Genomic DNA, 26,077 nt, shown 5'->3' on the forward strand with positions numbered 1-26,077 from the left:
CAAGTCACTTCACCCTGTTTGCCTCAGTTTCCTCATCTGTAAAATGAGCCTGGACAAGGAAATGGCAAGCCACTCCAGGCTATTTGACAAGGAAACCCAAATGAGATTGTAAAATGTTGGACATGACTTTGAAAAACAACTAATTTTTACCCTTTTTTTGTATCCTTAGAGCTTAGTTCAGTGTCTGGTACCTAGCAGGTGCTTAAAAAATGTTCATTGACTGAATAAATGAGTATTTGTGCACAGGAAAGGCCAAAACATTTGGATTATAATCTTAACCCTAGGGGTACTTCTAGATGTAGAAATATTACTAAAGAAAACAAAAATGGGAAAAGTACTCTAAAGACAGTGAAATGAGAGATGATTACAGAGTATTCTCTTCCATACCCAAAATCAGAAGAAGCAAAGGTCAACAATAATAAAATAGAAATCTAAGAGAAAGAATAAAAATGAGAAAAAAATATTGAATGTGATTAAAATTTTGCCTATTTAAACCAGTTATTGATGCTTTAAAAAAGGGAAATGGACTCAAGAAAGCATATCTACTGCCACTATGAAAGTTTCATATGGAAATAATAAGCAACGTAAATCAATTGTCACAGGAAGGAGACCAAAAAGGCCTAAAAATTGCCTTATCCAGCAAAGAATCAATCTGCCAAGTTGAGGCAGCATTGTATTATTGGACAGAAACCTGGCTGGACTGAGACATGTTTCCACAGGCATGGCAATATAAAAACTTGTAACTGAGTATTTCTAGTATCTCATGACAAATTAATCAAATCTATCCATGCACTCGCGTACTCCTCTTTTCAGAAAGAAACATGTCTGAGACTATTCTGACAAAACTGGATATTTAGCTTTGGGGAAACCACTTAGTGTTTGCCCCAAGCAAATCTCAAAATGCATAAATTGCAGAGAAAAGGTTGATCTGCATCAGAAAGAAAGTTCTTCACAGAGAACTTCTTACACTGATAAAAATACAGATTAGATAAGAAAAAAGAAAAGGAAAAAGTTCTCACAAAGTAAATAGTATAAACAAAAGCAGCACCTTGCAAACTTACTGTGACACTTTGAGACTGAAAATTATGAGCTTATAAAATAATGAGAGGCAATGAAAAAAAAACTGGCCTAAAGAAAACCTGGCAAAAGACCCAACTCAGAAAAATCATCCTGAGGGCATTTAAGGATGAAGAGAAAATGGAAAATTTCTTCCTAGTCAACAAGCATTTATTTAGTGTTTATTATGTTCTAGTCACTGTGTTAAGTGATGGAGATACAAAGAAAGGTAAAAATTGTCCCTGCCCTCAAGGAGTTTACAGCTTAAAAGAGGTGGAGACAACATGCAAACCTGTATATAAGAGCAAGATAGACACAGGATAAATTGGAGGTAGAAACCACCAAAATTGAGAGGGTCCAGGAAAGATTTGTTGAAGAAGATAAGATTTTAGTGCAATTCTAAGGAAGCAAGGAAGTGAAGAGGAGAGAGCATTTCAGGCATGAGTGAAAGCTAGTGAAAATACCCAGAGTGGGATCCAACCATTCTGGAGAGCAATTTGAAACAATGCATAAAGGGCTATAAAACTGTGAATATCCTTTGACCCAGAAAATACTATTAGGGCTATATCTCAAAAAAGATTCAAAAGAAAAGGAGAACCTATTTATATAAAAATATTAATAGTAGCCTCTTTTGTGGCGGCTAAAAATTGGAAATTAAGGGAATCAAATTGGGGACTAGCTTAACAAGCTGTGGTTATATACTCACAATGGAACATTATCTTCTTGTAAGAAATGACTAGCAGGATGATTTCAGAAAAACCAGGCAAGACTTACATGAATTATGAAGAGTGAAATGAGTAGAACTAGAATACTTTCCACAGAAACAGCAATATTGTACAATAAACTATTAGGAGTGATGCAGTTATTCTAAGCAACACAATGATCCAGGAAAATCTCAAAGGATTCATAAAACTGCTACCTACCTCTAGAGAAAACTGGTGGAGTCTGACTACAGACTAAGGCATAGTATTTCTCTCCCTTCCTTCCTTCTTTCCTTGGTTTGAGTTTTCTTCCACAAAGGACTAATATGGAAAATTATTTGTTATTTATCCTTCCTGCACTAAGAGAACCATAACATTGGGAAGTTGATATCAAGACTTGCAAGTGAATTGGATTTAAGTGAGGGAGGGAAGTACAAAGTGACAGACTCACTCTCTTCTTTGGAGCCTCCTGTGCCAAGATTTAGATTAGGAGATCTGGAGATGGCTTTGGATGCAGTGGGAGACTTTGACCTTTTAAGTTAAGATCTTTTCCAGGATTCAGCTTATCTGAGGCAACACCCATTCAGTGATTAAGGCTAGGCAAGGTTATTGGGTTTTTGTCCTTAATCTTGCAGAGGACCAAGACATCAGCAAAGTAACCCCATGACTTGCAAGGGAATTGAATTTAAGTGAGGGAGTGCTGTGCAAAGTCTCCAACCTTTATCTTCTGGAACCATGCAGGTCCAGTGGCAAGGAGATGCCTATTCAATGATTAAGGCTAGGAAAGAAATGAGTCAAAGAATGCTCTCTCATGTATTTAAAAAAAGTTATCTATCTATTTCTCTATGGCTATCTCTCTCTCTCTCTCTCTCTCTCTCTCTCTCTCTCTCTCTCTCTCTCTCTCTCTCTCTCTATCCCTATCTCTATCTCTATCTCTATCTCTATCTCTAGCTCTATCTCTATCTCTATCTCTATCTCTATGGGAAGGGAAATCCTTCAGAATTTCTGACAGACCAGAAGCAATTGCTATTTAGGCACACTATCAACCATCAGAGCCCACACAATGACTAAATACAGCTTGGGCTGGGACCTATTGTTGACCAACCCATCAGAGACAGAGTGTTTTGTATTTAAAGTATGGTTCTTAAAATAGAAGTCTAGCCCATAAACTACAAGATTGGGGATAGGACAAAAAAAGTAGCAAGCAGCTAGAGGGAGTAAATTCTTCCAGGGCTTTTCAGGAAAGGGATGGGCACCAAATATCCTTTCTCCTCAGGCACAATTTCTACTCTCTTCAATTCTCAGTTATCCACAGAACCATATCCTATCATTAAATTTAAAAAAACAAACAAACCTTAAGATCTGATTATTTGTGAGGTTATGTACACCTTATGTCCACCCCCCCCCCCCCCAAGGAGTTCACTGAGTGGTGTTTATAAAATGAGGATATTTCCCTATGTGGCCAGATGTGTCTGCCAAATTCTTTAATTAGATTTGATTGCAGGTTTGGAAAGGAATCTTTCTACAAAAATACTTAAGAGATGTTGATGATACTGCTGAATGTTTTCATTTTTCCTATTCCCAGTATATTTTATTTTAGATTTCATTGGCAAGTATGTCTAAAAACTGTCAAATTCATAATTCTATGATATTTCAAAGGGATTTGATAGTGATTACTAAACATAGGTTCTTATATGGAGAAATTCTGCTCATTCCTGATTATCAGCACTGACTTATGCCACCAATCTAATATGTGACAGAAGACCCAAGTCTAAATTCTGGGCTTTGTCAGATTAGTCTATTAGGAAGGTAATGTGATATAATGCAACAAAGAACACTGACCCTTGAATTAGAGAACTGGAATTCAAATTACTACCCCATGATTCTATGACATATGAGACTGATAAAATAACTTTCGCTCTCTCTACCTCATCTTTAAAAGGAGGTTAGGGGGCAGTTAGGTGGTGCAGTGGATAGCATTGGCACTGGAGTCAGACCTGAGTTCAATTCCAGCCTCAGACACTTAATAATTGCTGAGCTGTGTCACCTTGGACATGTCTCTTAACCCTATTGCTTTAAATAAATAAAATTTTTTAATAAAGATCTTTTACAGCTCCAGATCTATGATTTATGATGAATAAAAATCCTTTATTTAGGATAATGATTTCCCTACTGCTGATCTTGTTGGGAAAGAAAAGAGATCCTCAGCTCTATGATAAGCAGCCTTAGGACATTTTTGTTTAGGGTAGGAGAAAAGGTACTGGAACTTTTCTTCTCATCATGCTCCTTCAATTGCAGTAGAATTTTTAAGCATTATAGGGCAGATAAGAGAAACTTTAACAAGTATAGGATTCTAATTGACCTAGTTGTTTATATTCAGAGGACACTATACAAGTTTATGAACTGAACGGGGTGTGTGTATGTGTTTGTGTTTACAAAAATAGAACTTAAACATTTAGAACTCATGTCTCTCTTAAGAGCTATCTGTAATGAACTAAGTGTGATGGTATCATTACTTTAGAAATCTACTTCCCTGTAAAGTCTGGTAACCAGATAGCTTTTTTTTTTTTTTTTTTTTTTTTTTTTTTTTTTAGGATAGTGCCTACCTATTATTTCTAACTATGCAACATAAAGTCCAGGGGCTTCTACCTAAGGTACAACATGTAGGAAAAACTTTCAAAAAAATATAGTATGAACATCTTTCATCATTCTTCCAGTGGGTAGACATGAGAATTTTGAAACTGAAATCCTTCCATCCAAACCTACATGAAGTCTCTCTCAAATCAAACCTGGAATGTACATTTAAGTGCTACTTTTACAGGAAGCCCTCCTTAATCCTTTTTAATTTGAATATTTTTCCCTCTTTTAATTATTCACAATTTATCCTATATGTAGCTTACTTTGTATATATTTGTTTGCAGGTTGTCTCCCCCATTAGGTTGTAAGCTCTTTGAGGACAGGCAATGTCTTTTGTCTCCTTTTATATCTCTGATGTTTTGCACAGGGAGGCACATAGAGCGCTTAATAAATGTTCAATTGATTGATGTTTTGCCCTCAGTCAGGTTCTGACAACCTAGGATAACATTCAGATCTGGATGTTATCAGAGGATGACTAACAGCAAGAACCATAAAGTCTTGGGTTACAAAGTATTGCTTCTTCCCATCACAGAGAGAGAAATACAAGCAATCAGATTTTAAAATGAAGCACACTCTGTAATCTATATTTGCACATAAAGTTTCAATTTCTCTTGTGTATATTTACAGTAAGGTTCTTTATCAAAGTTTTTATAAATGATGTCAAACCTTTTACAAATACAATTTAGGTACTTAACATCAATAAACAACATAAAGAGACCAAAGAGCATACTACCATCCACTTAAAACAATATATTCAAAGAACTCAAACTAAATTTGCTGTAAGTTTGTTGTTGTTCAGTTGTATCTGGTGCTTCATGATCCCATTTGGGGTCTTCTTGGCAAGGACATTTGGTGTAGTTTGCCATATCCTTTTCCAGTTTATTTTACTAATAATGGACAGAAGCAAACAGGGTTGAGTGACATGCCCAGCATCACACAGCTAAGAAGTGTCTGAGGCTGGATTTGAACTCTGGAAAATGAGTCTTCCTGACTCCATGCGCAGCTCTCTATTCACTGCACCAAGTTTACCAAATCATTGAATGCTAGACAATCTTGTTAGATCTAGGCCTAGTGATCATGAATAAATCATTCTTATTATTCCTTTTGTGGAAAATCTTTTTAGCACATACAATTTAAATTTTCATCCATGTTAAAGGGAAGAAATAGCACAATTTATTATCCTAGTGAAATGACAAAGTCAGAATTTTGACTTCAACCCATGTTCTTGGCATCTAAATCCAATAAGTTGTTTCTTTATCATTTATTTAAGATAAATTTTTACATATCCTCCAGGACCAGGATTTATGATCTTTGGAATGTGAAGATGACAATTTAATTTTTATTCATTTAATAATTATATGAGTTGAGATGTAAAATGAAGGCAAATCGAACATCTTTTTGAAACATAGTCTTTAATTTAATTCTGTTAAGAGAATAGAACAGTGTAGGCCAGGAATTCTTAGCCTGGTGTGCTTGAATAGATTTCAGGGAGTTTGTGAAACTTTGGAAGGGACAAAAATTAAATTTTCAGTTACCTCTAACTAAAACTTAGAGTCACTTCAACTATTTAAAAACATTATTCTGCAGTAGGATCCATAGGTTTATAAGGTGCTGAAAGAAGCCATTATTTAAAAACAAAAAAGTTAAGAACCCTTGGTCCAAGACATCATTTAGCTGAATAAAGATTTTGGGCTCAAATAATCCCATTTAGAAACAAAAATTTTTTAATGAGCATTTCCTTAAAATATGTTTCTCTAAAAGATTAGCCCCCTTTCTATTAATCTTAATCCTCAAACTCTCTTAGCTAATGTATACTCCTTTATGATTCTGAATGTATTCCTTTAGAGAAAATTCCACAAACATGTTGACTTGTTTTTTCTCTCTCTTAAAAGCACTTAGTTTTCCTTTAAGTCTGTCATTTTAACTAATATGTACTGCTAGCTCTTCTTCACTAACTTCCATGGCAGGGAGGAAAAGTAGTTCTTGGATATACTTCTTGGGTTTTTCCCAGTTTTTTTTCTTTTAACTTTTTTTTCAATATTGGCAATATTTTTACTCTCCCTGTTAAATTCTATAAGTATTCAATGAGTTTACTGATAGTGGGAAGGCCCCATCTTCTCTGAAGGGTTTCCCATATATTATAACCTCAACCCAATCACCAAAGGTGATTGTTTTTCCCCCACTTTAATCACCAGAAATGAAAAGTTATTGCAATTAGCATTTGCTGAATATTGCCAGATATTCTGGTTCAGGCCCAATGTCATAGTAGTCCAGTGACTTAAATTTAGGATTAGATAACAGAATAACATTTATATACAATAAAATAAATTTTATTAATAACAAAGGATAAAAGGGATAGACTACTAAAAATAGAGACTGCTCCCTTTTGTCTCTCCATGGTGAAAAAATGTCCCAGAGAGCAGTAGAACTTTGTTAAACCTTTGAGGTTACCCAATCCTGGCAGGGTAATCTTTTTTTCAATTATCTATTTTACTGATTGTGGAAATTACACTCTAGACCAGATATTGTTAAATTATATCCAGTTTCTTTTTCAATGACCATCACTTACATACTTCATTTTATCTATTGAAAAGATTCACTTTAAGCTAAGTTGCCTAAAAAGAGTGTATTTGCTTTGTTGCCTCATTTTTTGTCTCAATATCTATCTCACATATAATTTAAAAAATACACACCAAATCTCGATACTTTGTACTGACCTCAGTTTCAGACCTTTTCTTCTCCCCTGTTTTAGAGGGGGTTCCATTATTTTTTTCAGAGACATGCTATAAAGAGAAAAATATTTAATTTAATTTTCTTACATATAAGTAAATATGAAGAGACATAATACAATATATTTTCATTTATTTATTTATTCATTCAATTATCATATCTGTGTATTATGTGTCAACTTCATCCTAGGAAGTTTTTATATATATGAAGCACATAAACCCCATATAGTCATCATTCTGAATAATAATAATAACAATAATAATAATAATGATGATGATGATGATGATAATGATGATGATAAGCTACAGCCACATATTTGGGATCTAAAGACTCATGTTATAATTAAACAAAAACTGGCTGGAAGACCACTTAGGCATCCTGTCTCCAGCCAAGTGTGTCATGGAATTTTAAAGCCCAAATTGCTACTGCCTGAGACCCATGATGCACCCAAGAGATGGAATCTCCAAGGGCTGAATTTGCCCTGCAGCTACCCTGAGGCAACAATCAGAGCTGATTCAGAGAGCAGAATTTGTTGCCATCTGATTCATCCTTCCCACTTCCTGTAGTACCTTGAATCCCCATGGAGTTCTTTTATCTAAGGGCTGTATCATAGAATGAAGGTTACACCCTATGGTAGCAAGGCTGTACATGTTTTGTTAAGCTGTTAGGATAATTCCATTATATTAAAAGACTTCATTATTCAAACCTTTGGCTGTCCTAAACCAGAACACTGGGAATAAATGTAAGGTCTTTACATGGTAAAGAAATAGTTATTTGGTGCATTTAGCCATTGATGGTGATACTGTTAGCTCTAAATATATAATTTTATATGCTGAGCAATAGGAGATGAATGGTATGTTCATAAAATGTATTGCCTTTAAAGTATTCCAATGTCAAGCATCTATTACATGTTGGGCACTGAAGCTACCAAAAAAAAATTGTCATTCCCTTAAAGAGCTTGTGTGTGTGTGTGTGTGTGTGTGTGTGTGTGTGTGTGTGTGTGTGTGTGTTTACCATCCAACAATATGCTTGCAGATGATTTTCTCTGAAGATAATTTGATTCAAGAATTGGATGGGAATAGTATGTGACCAAGAGATCTACTACTCAAAATATGACAGATCTCAGACTCTGCCCCAGAAAATTCCTCAGGAAAAGTCACCAAGCAATTCCTTTCATAAAAGAAAATTCTTTCCACAAAGAAAAATAATCATAAATTAATGGCTTGAACCCACAGAAACTTGGCTCTGTTGCCTGAAGGCAACAAAGGCTTGCTGAACCAAACTAATGTACTTGTTTTTGAAAAATTTTTGTTAACATGCTATAAAAATATTTGGGTAAATGAGTGTGTGCGATCTATATTTCAGGGCAATCAATATGAAATAATTTGTAGCATTTTTTCAAAAAAGATTATTTTTTCAAAATTAAAAAGCAGAAATAGCAATAGATAGGAATTACTTATCTCTAAATGAGGTAACACTTCAACCCTCTTCTTGTATCTGACTCTGTCCCCTCATATCTTCTCCAGTATTTTGGCCTTTAATCATGCTCTATCTCTAGTTTTCATCTCATATTCTGTCTCCTTCCTTACTATCCACAAACATGTGTCAAACTACCCCATTCTTAATAACAAACTAAAAATCCATACTGTCCCTACCATAGGATAAGATATTATCCTATATCTCCCCTCCCTTTCAGAGGTAAACTCCAAGTGATAAATTTTTTGTTTTCCTTCCTTATTTTTCACTCACTTCTCTACCCCACTTAGAAAAATAGGGCTCATGTCTCCCCTTGACAAATTGCTATCTCTAAGATCTCTTTGTTCCTAAATCCTATGACCTTTACTCAGTTTTCATTCTTCTCAAAATCTTTGAATCATCTGACACTATTAAACACCTAGTCCTTTGGACAGTTTCTCTCTCCTGAATTTCTCTCCTATGTTTCTTACCTTACATGTTTGACTGATATTTCTCCATCTCCTTTGCAGGATCATCTTCTATGTCTTGCTCCCTATTTGTGGATATAACCTAAGGTTTTGTCTTAGACCTTTCTTCTTAACTCTCTCTCTCTCTCTCTCTCTCTCTCTCTCTCTCTCTCTCTCTCTCTCTCTCTCTCCCCCTGATATCATCAGTTTCCATGGATTCAACTACCATCTTTAGGTGAACAATTCTCAAATATACATATCCAGCCTTGAATATTTAACTGCTTGCTGAACTCCATTTGAATGTCCAATAGCAACTCAAACTCAATATGTTCAAAACAGATCCTATCTTTTCACCTTCTCTTAACTTAGTTATTCCTATTGAGAACCTACTATACCCACCAAGGTTCACAAATTTGGAATTATCCTTGACTCTTTACTCCTCACCTTCATTCATTTCCTCTCTTGTTGATTCTCTTTCCATATACCACCACTCATACAATCACCCTAGATCAGAGTATCTACACCATTCATCTGGACCACAGCAACAGTTTAACATTTATTCTACATTCAATCTCCCTTCTCTAGCCTCCACAGTTGCCAAAGTGATATTCCTAAAAGTCGAATCTGACTGATCATTTACTAGTTCAAGAAGCATCATTTGTTTCTTGTTATGTGTAGGACAAAATATAAGCTTCTGTTTGACATTTAGATCGACTTATAACCTGGTTTCAGTCTATCTTTCTAGGAAGATTATTAACTACTCCTTATATATTCTATGCTCCAATCAAACTAACCTCCATGTTGTCTCCTAAAGATAATATTCCGTTATTTTGCTCCTAGGACTTTGCTCAGGCTGTTCCCCAACATCTGGAATGTCTTCCTTTTTGAAACTCTGGCTCCTTTAAAAGTCTGGTTCAGGAGTCATCTCCTTCAAGTGGCAATTTCTAATTTCTCAGTTTGTCCCTTCCCCTCCCTCATATTTATTTGTATATATCTTCATTTATATAACTCTGAACATTGTAAACATTATTTCCCATTCCTCTAATATAAACACTTTGAAAGCAGGGACTTCCACTTCTGGATTCCTAGAACTACATTCCTGGTACACTGCAATCATTTAATAAATGCTAGATTCAGTATCGGAAACCAATTAGAAACCAAACAAAATTAGATAAATAGAAATTAAATTAATGTGTATTCCATTGTGAGTATATTTGCAACCATTTCTGCTATTCCCAATTTTTTCTAATTAGAAGTATTCCCAATAGCCTAGATTGTTGAATCAATAATAATCATTAAAAATCATATACTGAGCACAAATATTTTTCTTAAAACCAGAAAAATGGTTTCTTGATAATTCTCAGATTAAAGCCTAGTCAATTTATCAACATATATTCTATATATCTTCCCATCTTCAAAGGACAAAGAGATAAATCTATCTGCTTTAGATTAATTGATAATATCAAGTCTAAGAAAATCTTTCTAAAATTTGTAAATTATCTCAACTGCTTAGGAGAGGAATATTTGATGAGTATGAACCTGGAGGGAATTCCAAATGTACATATGTTCTCAGGATATCTTTTAAAATGAGATGGATACCAACTGTCCATATCTATACAGTCTTAATTAGACACACACACACACACACACACACACACACACAAAATAAAACACCTTAAACTGGCTCTTTAAAAATAGATCCCAAAGTGCTATAAACAATTGAATACATAGGAATATTGAAATGACTATCATATTTCTTAGTGAAAACTTTCCCCTCCCCCAACAAAGATTAGAACACTTTATCTTTGCAAATGACGAAAATCTTGAGAACTAAGAGAATACCTTCCTCAAGTTAACTTACTTTTGAGAAAAACGGAAAAGACATTTCCTGAGAACTAATTCTTATGCTATGGAGCAGGCATCCTAAAGAGAATTTTTGAGAAACATTCCCATTCTGAGAAAGGTAAATGCTAGAGCTGTATTTCTGCAGTTGAGGAGGAGTCAGAAATTAATGATTAGAGGTAATTGTGACTATGATTTTTATTACTAGGATACACTGTTTAAATATTTAAATATGTTTTTATATTATTTATTACAATATTATTCAGTGATATATCCAGATGTTTTCTTAAACCCACCATGGGATTAGGGGGGCAAAGTTAAGAAAAAGTTTATGGAAAATAAATCTCTTCATTTTATATTACTTTTAAAATGGGAGCTCTGAACTTACTGATTAGAAAAGGAGATCGAATATTCTTATTGATATATGATAAAATACCATATCATTTCCATCAATTTTCTGAGAACTCAGGATGAGGATGAATGAGTTATGACTTTAGCAGCAGACTAAAGGGAGAGGGTTTGGTATAGTCATTGACTAATATATAGTATATGATACTCCATGCAAGCTATGCACGTGGTTATTTTCTTTAAACCTGGTACACTTGAATAGTATAACATACAAATAATTTAATTAGCCTGATTCTGTTCTAGTTCTAGAGAGTCCAATATACTAAAACTTCACTTGGAAAAAAAAAACACATATCTGTTAAGTGTTTAACAAACTTCCTAGGCACTTTAAAAATACCTTTCCTTTCCCCTTACCCAGAACAACTCAGGGCCTTATCCATTGGTCTCAGGTTGGGTGTGCATTATACAATATAATGATGGATTAGCCTCCATTTTATTTATGGAAATTCCTCTCTTGTGACTTCTGTTTTCCTAGATGTGTATTCCTAGTTATACTTTTTATATTGCTCTTTCATCATATTATAAGAAACTAATAAAAGGAGATAATAATTGCATTGGTCCCCCCACCAGTATCCCAGCTCTGCATCAAAACCTCCCACATTTAAAGTGTTTCCATTCCCATAATTATTTTGATGTTAACTGTGGTATCTTGATGAATAAAGGATGTGAAAGATCTAAAAGAATGACTCTCCAGAGATAGCCACTATTTTGGAGATCTTGGTCTTTTCATTTCTCTTTGGACCTCTATTTTTTCATTGGCAAAATGAGAGGGCAGGGTTAAGTAAAATTAATTTCTAACCTGAAATGTTTAGGGTTCTAATGATAGCATTTTCATACACTTGACATGTAACAAAAGAGAAATTTTGGTTCCCCTCAAATCATACTATAAAGGTTATAATCTGCTGTACTTGATTGCTAGATAAGCCCTACAAATAACCCCTTTCCCAAGAATAGTTCACATTTACATAGTACTTTAAACACAAAATAATCACACTGTGGGATGGGTAGTATAAGAAGTGCTATCCTCATTCTATTATTAAGGAAACTGAGGATCAGAGAGATTGTCATCAACAGGATTCAAAACTAGGATCTCATTGACACCAAATTCAAAGGTCTCTTCATCAGCTATATACTATTCCTAAATGTGGGCTACCACTGGGGCCCTTCATCTTCTCTCTTTAGAATCTTTCTTGGCAATTTCATCCATTTCCATGGATTCAACTATGTAGAAAACTCTCAAGTCAACATATTTATTCCTCATCTCGCTTGAGCTTTCTTGTTGCACATCTGTGTCTGAATGTTCCAAAACTAGCATAATCTCAACATGTCAGAATCAGAACTCAATGTCTTTATCATTAAGGATACCTCTAGTTTTCCTAAATCTAAATATTTTCCCTGATCCTTTTGAGGGCACTATCATTTTTTTCTGGTCCTTCAAGTTCACAATGAAGTACCATCTTTAACTCTTCACTCTCATTCAACTACTACATAGAACAAATTGTCATCTTGATGCCATTCTCTTAGCATCTCCCATATCTATTCCTGTCTCTCTTTTCATACCACAACTACCAAGCATTTATTTTAAGACCTAACTATATATCATGAGCTGAACTAAATCCTAGATTCCAGTGATTCAGATCTTTTTCACAGATTGCCTCGATTATTATAGCAGCATCCTCATTGTTCTCCACACTTAGAGTCTCTCTGATATCCAATTAATCTATCATACAATTGCCAATTTGATATCCTAAAGAGCTGTTGGACTGATTCATTCCTCCCCTCAAGATACCCAATGGCTTTCACTCTCTTTCCTCTAGATTAAAATACAAACTTTTCTTTGGCCTTGGCCTTTAAAGTCCTTCACAATTTGACTTGTAGTCTATCTTTTCAAGACACAGTGACTCCATTCGCAGGCTAGCCTACTTGTCATCCAACTAACAGTATTCTACATCTTACTTCTGTCCCTTTGCACAATCTAGCCCCCAAATCCAGAATGTATTCCTCACCTCTACTTCTTCTTTTTCTTTTTTCTTAGATTTTCCAAGGCAATGGGTTTAAGTGGCTTGCCCAAGGCCACACGGCTAGGTAATTATTAAGTGTTTGAGGTCGGATTTGAACCCAGGTACTCCTGACTTCAGGGCCAGTGCTCTATCCACTGCACCACCTAGCTGCCCCTCACCTCTACTTCTTGCAATCTCTAATTCCTTCAAGTCAGCTTAAATGTCAGATTCTACAATAAACCCTTTCTAATCTCTGCCTGATATCCCTCCCCCTTACCACCTTAGAGACCACCTCTTTCAAATCACAGTTTATTTATTTGTATATGGCCTATGTTTATCTGTGATCTTGTATCTCTCTAATAAAACATAAGGTCAAGGATAGGAGCACTTTCCCTTTAATAACCTTAGCCCCATTGCCCATTATAATACCCTTAATAAACTGTTCTTTGATTGGTTAATTGCCTGTTATCTATCTTTCAACCTTATTTATTTTATTCTGAACTTGTTACTCCACAACATAGTAGAATGGAAAAACAAAGATGATTCACATCAAACTGCAATTTTTTTATTATTAATGAACATTTTGATATTTTGTAAAGTATGTTGAACTTAGAGTCCAAAGATATTGGTTTGCGTCCTGCCTCTGTAAGAGCCTGTAGGATTCAGTTTTTCTTCTTCCTTGGTAAGGGACAGCATGGTATAATAAAATCTGGCTTCAGACTCAGGAAGACCTGGGCCCCAGAGAAAGTTATATAACCTCCAGGTACCGTAGGCAGCACTCTAAAACTCTTAAGTTTCAGAATAAATACCAATCTACATCAGTAGGGGGAATTTTCTACACTAATTAAATCATGGGTCTTTTTTCCCCCCCATAATAAATCAGGTTTCTTTCTTGTAAAATGGGAGTGATAATACTTGAATTACTTTTATGAGGTTGATGATAATATCTGTGCAAATAACTCTATTGTAGAAGTATCATGTGTAATGAATAGCTTTCTGAGTTTCATGTCAGAAATCTGAGTTCAAATCCTATCTCTGCCACTTACCAGATGTCTCATCCCTGACAAGTCAATTAACAAAGTGCTCTGTCCACTGATGACATCACGAATCCAGATTACATTTGCATAACATGCTTTGTAGTATCACAATATTGATGCAAGTTGTTATTAGTCTGTCTTGGTCTTTGCTTTTTGTCTATACCACAAAGTATCACTTAGCTTATCTTGCTACTAATTCTTTATATCTTGACTCCTCAACTACTCAAACTTATGATTGGGTCCATGCCTTAAGCACCTATTGTTCTCTATGGTATCAAGGATATTGCCAGGGGCTCAAAAACCACACCTCAGTTTATGAATGATTAATGTTTCCATATCCTATAAAGATCTGTAAAATAGATTATGTGAGGCAATATCTTCACTGGCCAACACGGGGTAAGGGAGAGATAGACTTTGAATAGTTGGGCTGAGAAAATAAGATCTAATTTTATCACTGAAATACGATTTTGTCAAATCCCTTAAAAATCTATTATCATTTTTATTCTCCTTAAGAGAAACCTGATGCTTAGACAATTCCAAATCACATAACACATCAATAGAAAAGGGCTGAAGTTGGGACATCTCCTATTCTCACCATGAAACAAGATCCTTTTATTTCGTGATCATCTATCTGACTGATAATTTCAGGACTTAAAGCAAATGTGCCAGTTAACCAGAAGCTTGAGGAATTAATTTTCTAAATAGGCAGACATTCAGTGGATAGAATTCATCATACATGGTGATAATAAAACTTCATGCTTAGCTGGTCTGGTTCTTAATCTGTTTCAGGGTCCATACTCAAAACCTTTCTCTTCTGCAAGAACCTGACAAAACAGCGTCAGTTCCTTCAAGAACCCAAAGGTCACTTACACATCACAATATGAAAAGAATTTCTGTGGGGAATTTTGGCTCCAAGACATAATCAATGCTGAGTTCTCCCTTCACAGTACAAGAAGAGAAGAAAGTTGTATATTATAATTTAGCATTTTAGAATTATTAGTCCATTTAAAGTAGGATTTTCTCAACACTATTTCATTTTATAGAAGAAATCATGTGAAAGACAATTTCCCAAAAGACCATTATTAGTTTATCATAAAAATTCATAAAGCCTAGATTTCAAAGTCAGCATTTAAAATTCTGAACATCTCTCATAAATCAAGTTTTAAGCTTTGGTACAAGAAATTGTGGAGAAACTCCATGAAGAAAGCTAGCACAGGGCAATAAGATCAAAGAGATATTAAAACAACAATAGGAACTCTATGACTATGAAGACTCTATAATGTCACAATAAACATGTATTTTTTATGCCTCTCAATCTACAAAATAGGGGTAACACCTGTATAAACTAAAAAGCATGAATAACAAGAATTTCTGAAAATCTTTGAATGAAATAAGAACAATATTAATTATTCGATATATGGATCAATGCCTTTTTACTAACCTGAAAAATAACAGATTTTTTGTCTGGCTTTTAGTCCTCAAGCTTCCACTAACTTGTTTAACCTAGGGTTAGTCATTTTGCTTCTTTTGGCCTCAGGTTCCTCATCTGTAAAATTCTAATGATAATAGAATCCTAAATACTTTTATTCTAAAGGTAGATTAGATGTAGTAGGGAGCAATTTTTAGATGGAGAGAACTTCTTGATGATGCGCAAATCATATAGCCCTATTAAGGACTTGCAAGACCACCTGTGAGATGTGCCATATTAATGATCTTTCTTATTTATTGATCAAGATATGGAATACAGCATACATATTGCATTTGAGATAAAAGGATCTGATTTCCGGGCACCTACTCGTTGATTTATCTTGGCCACTTAATCTCTAGAATTATGTGATTTTCTATTTTGAAGCTACTGAACTTGGGTCACTGAATTCAAAGTGAACTTCTTGCTAAAATTAATAGCATTCCTGTTTTTAGGTTCAATGTGATTCTAAATGAAACTTGTATCATATTTTTCCATTTTTTTAAAGTAAGCACTGAATAACATGACTTGAGACTACGCTCACATCCAGGCTTGGGTTTAAATTTCTACTAAAGCATGTGGAATCTCATAAGAACTCAAATCAAAATTTTTAAGGGAGGTTGATGTTAGCAGAAGGACCTAGCAGTTAGGTTTTCTACCATTATGAAGGAGTTGGGACTTCATTTGTATTGGGTGTTTCTAGCACCTGGGACAGCATCATGTACACAGCAGACATACAATAAACATTTCTTCATAATGATGGTGAAATATCACTTTGATAGTCTTTTACTTCTCTTAATTATTTCATTTATTAATTAGCTGAATGAAACAATGGTTAAAAAATTTCCATCGAATTTCAGAAAACTTTTCACACTCTTTCCCTCAATATCAAAGTTTTATGCTTGAGGAAGCAATAAAGCAATAAACAAGGTTGTTCAGATTCTTAAATTAGAAAGTATTTCTTTGCTTAATTATTTTAATAGGTATTAAGGATTCAGGGTAAGTTTGCATTATGAACATAAGTAGAGTATGAACTTTTAGATCACACTTGTTGAATTTTAATAGTCTTAGAGACTACCCTAAAACAACACAACAAAGCAGAACAGATGTAAAGTCTCTAGTGATGTTTACTACAAGTGTTGTCTTCCTTTGAGCAAAATTATGTCTTTGGACAAAGTTAAGATGTATGTAATGATCAGTCCAGGGTTAATTTTCTCTGACTTGAAGAAATATATTGGCCCTTTAAACAGATACATGAATATGATATATTATATATATGATTGATGCTGGAAGATATGTGTAAGCTGAATTAATGATGTAATAAGAATTCAACTTCTAGTCAACTAAAAAACCTATCTCATTTGTGAACAGGCTTGTCTCTATAATATTCCTAAATTAGTAACTAAAATGGGCAACCTGTATTCTGACCCTTCCCCCTCTTTGGAATTCATCCCTAAAACTATGCATTCCATTTGCTTACTCTAAAATCTGTAGACACTGTAATTTTAATTTCTTAATCCTTCAGGTTTACTGAAGCCAGACTGTGCTGGCATAGTACTTGCAGCACTCCTACCAGCCTAGTTATCCAGTCCCAAATAACTGAGTGCTGATAATGCTGTCACTGGAGCCTATGTATCTAATTACATCTATTAAACACCTCTAATTAACTTACTATAATCAATGCAATTCATGACTTTGGAGGATGATTACAGGTATAAACTAAATTTAGACTGTTCCATGCTCTATTACTACAAAGCAAATGTAATTTAAAGTTACAATTTCCAATTATCCTCCTGACCCCCATATCAGTTTTTTAAAATGTGATTTTGAAAATTTTATTAGTCATTATAGTTAGAAGAAATCTGAGATCCAATATTTTATATTAAATTTTCATTTTATTTTTTTCTAGTTAATATTCCATATATACAATATACTTATTCTATGATTTATCTTATATATTCTAATTCATAAAGTTAGGACTCACAATCTCTTCCAGAACTTTATAATATGATGTTCTCTTGAAAAAGGACTCAATCTCTAATAGATATCAAGAGGGGGGGAAAACCCAATATTTGTTTTTCAACAGAATACTTAACTATTACAGCTAATTCTGAGAGATTCCAAGTAGCATAAGGTATGTAGAACAGTCTCCAAATTGAATCTAATAATAGGCTTTACAAGGAGATTTGACAGTAGTCCTAAACTTAACAAGGACTTTAGAGAGAAATTTAAGCCAATTTCATCATATTTCTCCTGCATAACATACCTGGAAAATCATAACTCAGAAAAAAAAGGCAAAGTATGATATTAACTCTGGCTCTGCCATGGCTTATCTATAAATCATTTATTCAACATTTTAAACAGAACCTTAGAAAAAGAATTGATAAGTTTTATCTAAAGCAAATTTCTACTGACTATATTTAGAAGGATATTATACTGGTAAACAAATATGGAATAGGAAGTAATCACCAGGAAAATCATAAAGAATATACATAACCAGTTTCTTGACCTGCCTATCATGCATGGAATAAGGTGATATAGATCTTTTAGGGCTGTCATCAAAACTTGAATCAAGCTGACCTGTTTGTGCCAACACTTTAAAAACCCCACAATATAGAATTAAATGATAGTTCCTGGTTCCACAGCTTTGCAAGCATCAACTTGATTGCTCATTAGCTGGAAGGATATTCAGGATGTAATAAAGGAATGGAGCACCTTCATCCCTTAGTGCACAAAACCACTTTACCTATGTGTATTGCTTTGGAAGTCATCTTATTTACTGGCTAAAACAAAATGAGGTGATCCTGGATTCTTGAATTCCTGGATTCCTCCTTGATTTAAGTCAAAATACCCAGAGGTTTTTGTTTTAATTGTCATATCTGAGATCAGGTGAACCTCTCAAACCAGGAATTCCCTTGCTTGTAGGAGGAACTTTTCCAACTCTTCAACCTGGTCCATCCAAACTCTCTGGAATGCAGGCAGCAGCCACACTTACAGACATACAGACACACACACACACACATATACACACATAAATCCAAGCATACCACAAGTGGGTGAGCCTTTTCGGAAGCTTAACCTTAGGTCCTGAGAAGCAGTCGCACCCTCTCCCCACCCCTTCCTGGTCATCAGATGGACAATGTTCCCACTACAGGTTTGGGAGAGTAAAGTAAACCCACTCGTCTTTCCTGTCTCTCTATGACAAAAAGCCCCGTGACGTATTTACCGTCTTGTACCACCAGCTTGCAAACGCCATGACGAGCCCGGATTAAGTTCCCTGAATCGGGTGAAGGACAGGCTAAGCTGCTGGTGCGTGAAGGTGCGCCGCCTTAAGTCTCCACCTGCCCAGGCTTCAGCTGGCACTAAACTCTGGGCTCGTCAGGCAGCTGCTGGTGGGAGGGCAGAGCAGCGGGCGGGGCTCCCTGGAGGTCCCACCTCTTGGCCAACCAAGCCCCGCCTCAGCGGCCAGATTTGGTCGCCTGGAGAGAGTGGAGGATATGTTGTTCTCGGGACAGCCACGCCCTGAAGCTTCGGACTTTTGGGGTGGGGTGGGGTGCCAGGAATAAAAAAAGTGTGGAGCTGCTCGCTTACAGGTTTCTTCGTCTCTAGGGGAGCTGATTTCGCCTTCACCCCGATTGCCCATGCCATGTTGCCCTTTCCTCTGTGGCTATTTCTACTGCTGCTGTTTCTCTTCCTCCCCCAAGTTCCCCCAGCCACCCCCTCGCCTCTCCTGCCTGGCACGCGTCGCGCTCAGCGGGCTCCCGCAGAGCCCCCCGGGTCCCGGGGTTCCAGCTCCGGCCACGCCCGGTCCCCATCCTTGGGCACCCGCACCCTTTGCCCAAATAGGTGCTCTGGTCGCAGGCGGGTGGGGCACAACCCGAGGAGTCCAGTGATCCCAGGGCTGTGGTTGCCCCCCTGCCCACTCTCCACCACCTCGCCCGCCCCTTGCTGGTTGGCATGGCAAAGCAGTTACTTACCGCCTCAGCTGCCCGGGCAGCAGCAGCCCTCTTGGGCCGAGGGGAGGCTGCGGGCTTCTTGCCTTTGCCTGGTTGAGACATGGTGACAGCTGCAGATCTCAGAGAGGGTGCAGCAGTGACTAGAGGGGAGGAAGGGAGAGAGAGAGAGAAAAAAAAAAGGGGAGGAAAGGGGCAGTGCATACAACGGTGAAGCAGCTTTTCCGATCAAACCTCGGAGCCAAAGCTGGGGCCTCACCCCCCCCAGCAAGTCCCTCCTCTTCCTGCACCCGCTAGTTTCTGCAGTTACCCCTGCCACTGTCCTTCCTGGCGGGGACCAAAGCTGCTGATCCACTCCCTTCTTCTGCCTTCACCCGACTGTCTCTCTCCTCCAAACCTCTTGTACCCAGATCTTTGTGTACTTTTGGAGAGGAGGGGCAGAGGCCGCTTAGGGTTTCCTCCTTCAACTTGCCAAAACCTATCTTCTAACTGTGCAGAAAGCGGGACCTGGGCGTGGTCCTCCTTTTCTTTCCTCTTCTTTAGGTAGCCCAAGAATTAGCACTTTTTCTAGAAATCCACTTTGGCTTGACCTTCGGGAAAGAGTTGTCATTTGGACTTTGATGCTGGGTTCGGAATTCTGATCGAAGACTAAAAGGATCACAAAAGCAATTTGGAGGGTCTAGATTCCTCCCTCCCTTCCCGTGGGTTTGGGAGGCTTGGGCGAACAGATGAATCCACGAAGAAACAACCTGAGCCAGGTTCAGTCAATTAAGAAAGGGTTTTTCAATCTCAATTTAATCTTAGTTCGTTCTGATTCTGTTTTTCTTTTGGAGGTTTCTTTTTTTTTTCTTTTTTAAATAATTGCTTGGGTTTTTTTTTTTTTTTTTGGTGGTTTTAAGCAGCACTTCCTGATTTGGGGGATGGAAAATGAAAATAATAGGAATAGCAGGAAAAGTTTCTTGGAGTTATTACCATCTTAAAGTGGTCAGTGTCTCATGTTCAGAACTGCTAGGCAAACGTGATGATTTTTTGGTGGTATGTTCACTTTCAGAATCAAGGACTCCCCCTTAAGTTTCTATATTGTAGTCTATGGGAAGAAAGAACTTCCCCCTCCCTCCATGGATGCCCAATTAAAATTGAAGGCTGCTTTAAAGCTGAAGTTGGACTGAAGTAAATTCTTTCGTTTTCGTGATTCAGCAAGTTCCTTGGGTCTTCCATTCTATTGTGCAGATATGGATTAGTTTTCTCTGTGAGAAATTAAAACAGGATATTTCATCATAACACATTTCACAGTACTAAAACTAGCATCTCCTAAGAGCCATTAGCAGTAGTGTGTGTTTCTTATCTTTGAAATGTTGGAATTATAGTTGAAAAGCAGAAGTTGAAGAATGAAATTTGATTTAGGAAGTTAAAAGTTGACCAAGAAGATAATGTCTGAGAAGTAATAATAATGGTTGTCCTTCCTTATGGAAGAAGACCATCTTACCAAGGAGGTGATACCATGATAAGCGTGTGAATTGGATTGAGTGAGGGGCATGCTGTACTAAGTCGCCAGTTTCACTTTCTCCTCCAGAGTCATCTGGGTCCAGTGTCGAGATATGAATCAGGAGGACTGGAGAGGACCCTGGATGTGAGGCACACCAAAATAAAAGAAGCCAGAATTTACATCAATCCAACTTCAACATGAAAGCAGTCATCAATTTTAATTGGGCACCCATGGAGGAAGGGGGAAGTTCTTCTTTCCCAAAGACCACAATGTAGAAGATGAAGGGGAGACTTTGATTCTGTAAATGAACATCACATTTGCCTAGGAGTTCTGAACATGAACCAGTGACCATTTCAAGCTGGAAAAGTCTCCAAGAAACTTTTCCTGCTATTTTCACTTTCAATCCCCAAGGACACATGGCAAGTAAGTGGCAAGTGTCTGAGGCTGAATTCGAACTCTGGTCCTACAAAATCCAAGGCAAGTAGCTCTATCCACTGTACCACGTAGTTGCATAATTTATGAAATAGCCTAGACAGGTTAAAGGGAATAGAGATTGAGATGAGAATATTAAATATGACAATTAAGAAATCAGTGATGATTTTGGATTTATTCAATGAGATTGGAAGCCAGATTGCAGTGGGTTTAAGAGTCAGAGGGGAATACACCTGTTATAGATGTTCTTTCAAGGATCTTAGAGATGAAGTGGAGAAAACATATAGGAAGATAGTAGAAGGAATGATCAGATCGAGAGGGAATTTTAAGGATGAGTGAAAGACAGGCATATATATTTAGTTATTAGGGAAGGAATCAGTAAACTGGGAGAAATTGAACATTAGAGATAGTAGAGGTGTTAGTGGGGACAATATGTTGGAAAAATTGGGAGGGGAGGGGAGGGGATCAAGGACCTTTAAAGGAAGGATTTGTCTTGGTAAGCTGAAGGGACAATCTCTTGATCTGAACCCCAAGTGAAGGAAGAGATAGTACTGGGAAATGCCTGAGCAATGAAATATGGAAAATAGGAGGAGGAGGAGCAGCTCTCAGCTTGGGAGATTACAAAGTTAAAGGTGTGAGACCCTTGACTAAAAGAGTGGTCGGAGAGTTGAGTTCATAGACTTGTGGGGAGAAAAAGGTTTGGAACAGTTGCAGTAATGAGTGAGAGAACAAGTCAATAAGGCAGGAATAGAATGCTTTCCTTGCTTAAGTATAGTCTCCATTAAGATTAAGTAACCCAGTATTGAACCCAGTCAGCATAGTTTTATGCAGAACTCTTCAATTTTTATTTTGTTTCCCTGCCCAAGAGAAATCATCTTTGGATTGGAAAGGGTAGAACACAAAAGGGTAATAGAGGGCTAATACTTAAGATAAATAAGGAGATGGTAAGAGAATCACCTAGTTTTTCCTTGATGAAGTCAAGTCTCTTAGAAAAGATAAACTACTGTATATAATTAAGTACTTTGAATATAGGTGGATGTGACTGTGGAGCCATTGCCTTTGGTATTTAAAGCATTATGGACAATGGTAGCAGTAACCACAGGATTGAAAAAGGGCAAATGTTCCAAGTTAGTGAGTTTGACTTCAGTTCATGTAAAATTATAGAACATGTAATCAATGTTCAGTGAACATCTAGAAAAGGAGGTCAAGGAAAGGAATAAGCATTATATAGAATCTACTTTGTTCAAGGCACTTCCTTTACAAAAATCTCCTTTGATCTTCAAAACAACCCTGGGAGATAGGTGTTGTGACTATTCCATTGGTAATCACGAAGAATTGATATGTCTTTGTTAGAACAAGTTATACAAGACTAATATTTCCTTTAGTGATAGGTCTACTCACCTGGTAGTTAAAGGGGAATGTGGTAGATATATCTAGATTATAGTCAAGTATTTGATAAAGCGTCTCTTGTAATTCTTGTACAAATTAAGATATGTGGGTTGGATGGATCCAGAGCTGGTTGAATGACTAGACCTAACTATTATAAATTAATGACTTGATACTTACTTGGCAGGAAGTTTTTAGTGGAATTCCCCAGGATGTACATAAAGCTTTGGTTGGGTAGAGGGATATGTAGAACAATAGAGTACATGATAATCAGATTTCACAGGATATAAATTTAGAAAAGGGAGCTAGCACATTGGGTGATCAGGATCCCAAATGATCTTGGTAAGCACTGGATTGAAGCTAAGAAGATAAAATTCATTTGGGACAAAAAGCTTACATTTGACTTCAAAATTTCAAGATAAAGGATATGGATAACAATTTATCTGAAAAAAGATCTGGAAAGCTTTGGGGAGCCTTCAGAATTAATATAAATCAAATATGAGCCATTAATGCTAATGCAACCATGAATTGTAGTAAGAATAAGGAGGTTATGGTCTCCCATGGCTAGTCAATGACTACAGCATGAGTGTCTAACCATTTAGCTCTTCCAGGCTGCATTACCCAACAAAAATTGTCAAGGGACACCTATAATTTAATAGTTATTTATGATGACAGTATAATAATGAGTATAATAACAAAATTTAATAGTCCTACATGAATGGGCTTTGAGGGCCACATGCAGCTGGGCCTCAGGTTGGGCACACTTGTTCTAAGTTTTTAGTTCATTTCTAAATATTCTATTTTAGGAAGGATGCTGATAAACTGGAAATTATCCAAAATAGGACAACCAGAATTGTGAAGGGCTTCAAATTTATGCTGTATAAGAATCACTTGAAAACAAAACTGAGGATGCTCTGGCTGGAGAAGAGAACACTCTAGGGGATATCATAACTATGTTCAGGTATTTGAAGGGTTGTCCTATGGAACAAGGATTAGATGTACTTGGGCCCCCAAAGCAATAGGGGATGTTGCCAAGAGGTGAATTTAGATTTGATATCAAGAAAAACTTAACAATAAACTGTCTTAAATCTGAATAGGCTCCCATGGAAAGTACAATGCTAAATTTAGGTATTACTTTTAAAATTAGATAAAACAGAAGGAAATTATAGAAAACTGGACTACTTCAGAACCCCATTCACAAAGGGACCTTCTCAGAAGGATAACAAAGTCAAGTTGACAACTAAGTTTTATGTACTTACTCTATGTATTGGGGACTATGTTGAGTTCTGAGGACATAAAGTCAAAAACAGTTTCTGCCCTCAAGGAACTAAAAACCTTATATGAGAGAAATGTGGGGAAAAAAAACTATGTACAAAAAAAAGAAATATGCAGAATAACTTGTAGGTAATCTCAGAGGAAAGGCACTAACATTAAGGAAGACCAAGAAAGGTGGATTTTATTTGAAACTTGAAGCTCATCTGGAACAATTAGGAGTTTATTCAAGAGTTAGGGTGTGAAGTGATAAAGTCTATATGTACCAGTGGGGTAACACTTTTATATTAGCCTTATTCTCCACCCCCCCCACTTTAGCAATTTTTTCATTTCATTCTATTTTTTTCTCCTTTCCTTTTCTATCTCAGTTCTCCATACTAAAAAGAGTTAGAGAAGACACACTTTCAGGTATGTAATTTCTAACAGTGAGAATAATATAGCTAGCATAATATAGTAGAAAATAGCATCAGGAAAGTCAAGTTCAAAACTCAGCTCCAATTATCATTAGCTCTATATCCTAAAACGAGTCACTTGATTTCTTCAGAGTAAGATGGTACCTGTGCTTACAATATGAAAAAAGTACTTTGCAAATCTTTAAGGTCTGTCATCAATCTGAACTAATGGACTTTTGGGAAAGATAAAGAGTTTCCCTTCATCAAAGCTATGTAAGCAGAGGTTTCAGGACTTCTTATCAAATACATTGTAGTGTTTTTGGTTTTGTTTTTTAATCATGGGTTTGAATGAATGTCTGTGCTAAGTCCTCTTCCAATTAAATTTTTGTGGGCTTTGAGATCTAGCATCTATGATTTTGCATTTTGATGAATAGGATTTGAAAGCCAAGATAAGGAATTTAAATTATTTTTTCCTTCATTTGGGGAAAAATGAAGGGAACTAGCTTTATATAAAACCATGAGGTGAAATGAGGAAGAAGTTCCTGACAGCAGAAAATTTTAAAATATATACATATATATATATATATAGCAGAAATTATTAAATACAGGAATGTGTCATATAGGGCAACAATGGAATCTCCTTGGAGACATTTTGAAATGTGTGTGTGTGTGTGTGTGTGTGTGTGTGTGTGTGTTTGTGTGTGTGTGTGTGTGTGTGAGAGAGAGAGAGAGAGAGAGAGAGAGCACAAGAAAGAGCTTTATCTGTTGGCATAATTTAGGAACACTTTTGCCTAAGGAAAGGAAGATGATCTTTCAAGATCCTTTTTGACCTGAGGATCTTATAATCATTTGTATGACTTTTCCATTCTCAAGACTTTCAATAGCTGTAAGCCATTTTCCTAATCATGCTTGAGTGGTGCCTCAGTGTCTCATATTGAAGAACACAGCTGGATGCATAGGTACCATGCCCATTCCCTGTGCTGTATTTAGGCTGGTGATTTAGATGAGGCTTACTCCGGGGGGAGTCTTTGCTTTAATAATAGAGATTGGGCATCCTTTTCTCCCATTCTTTGTCATGTTAAATCTTGACTATGGAACTCAAGGGACAAATTGACTTACAATTTAGACCAGTGAAGTTATACTCAGATAGAACTGGGGGCCACTAAAGCATAGACTTTTTTGCCTAAGATCAAGAAAGGATAGTCACAAATAAAGAAAAAAGAACCAGAGTCACAGGTGAAAGTTTTCTTGGTATGAAAGTCTTATTAGAGCTTTATGATCCCACCTGGAATGAAGAATAACAGATGAAAGCGGCTTCTTCTTTCAATGGTCACAGCATTCTGCTATCATCACCCTGT

At 36.4% G+C, this 26,077-nt stretch overlaps 1 protein-coding gene across 5 annotated transcripts in view; it reads right to left on the reverse strand.

The window, feature by feature from the left end:
- Positions 1-20,224, reverse strand: part of LOC141496993 (calpastatin-like) — a 132,894-nt gene extending 112,670 nt beyond the window's left edge. For 2 of the 5 annotated variants that reach the window (XM_074199573.1, XM_074199571.1), the window contains exons 1-2: positions 19,776-20,109; positions 7,112-7,177 (exon numbers count right to left, since the gene is read on the reverse strand). In XM_074199573.1, the coding sequence (XP_074055674.1) occupies positions 7,112-7,177; positions 19,776-19,955 (246 nt within the window). In that variant the 5' untranslated portion in view covers positions 19,956-20,109. Of the gene's footprint in view, positions 1-7,111; positions 7,178-19,024; positions 19,158-19,775 lie in introns of those variants that run through there. The other 3 variants (XM_074199577.1, XM_074199572.1, XM_074199574.1) reach the window with 3 other exon arrangements.
- Between the last annotated feature and the right edge of the window lie 5,853 nt (positions 20,225-26,077).

This window comes from Macrotis lagotis, chromosome X, assembly GCF_037893015.1.
Source record: "Macrotis lagotis isolate mMagLag1 chromosome X, bilby.v1.9.chrom.fasta, whole genome shotgun sequence".
In the NCBI taxonomy this organism is placed as follows: Eukaryota; Metazoa; Chordata; class Mammalia; order Peramelemorphia; family Peramelidae; genus Macrotis; species Macrotis lagotis.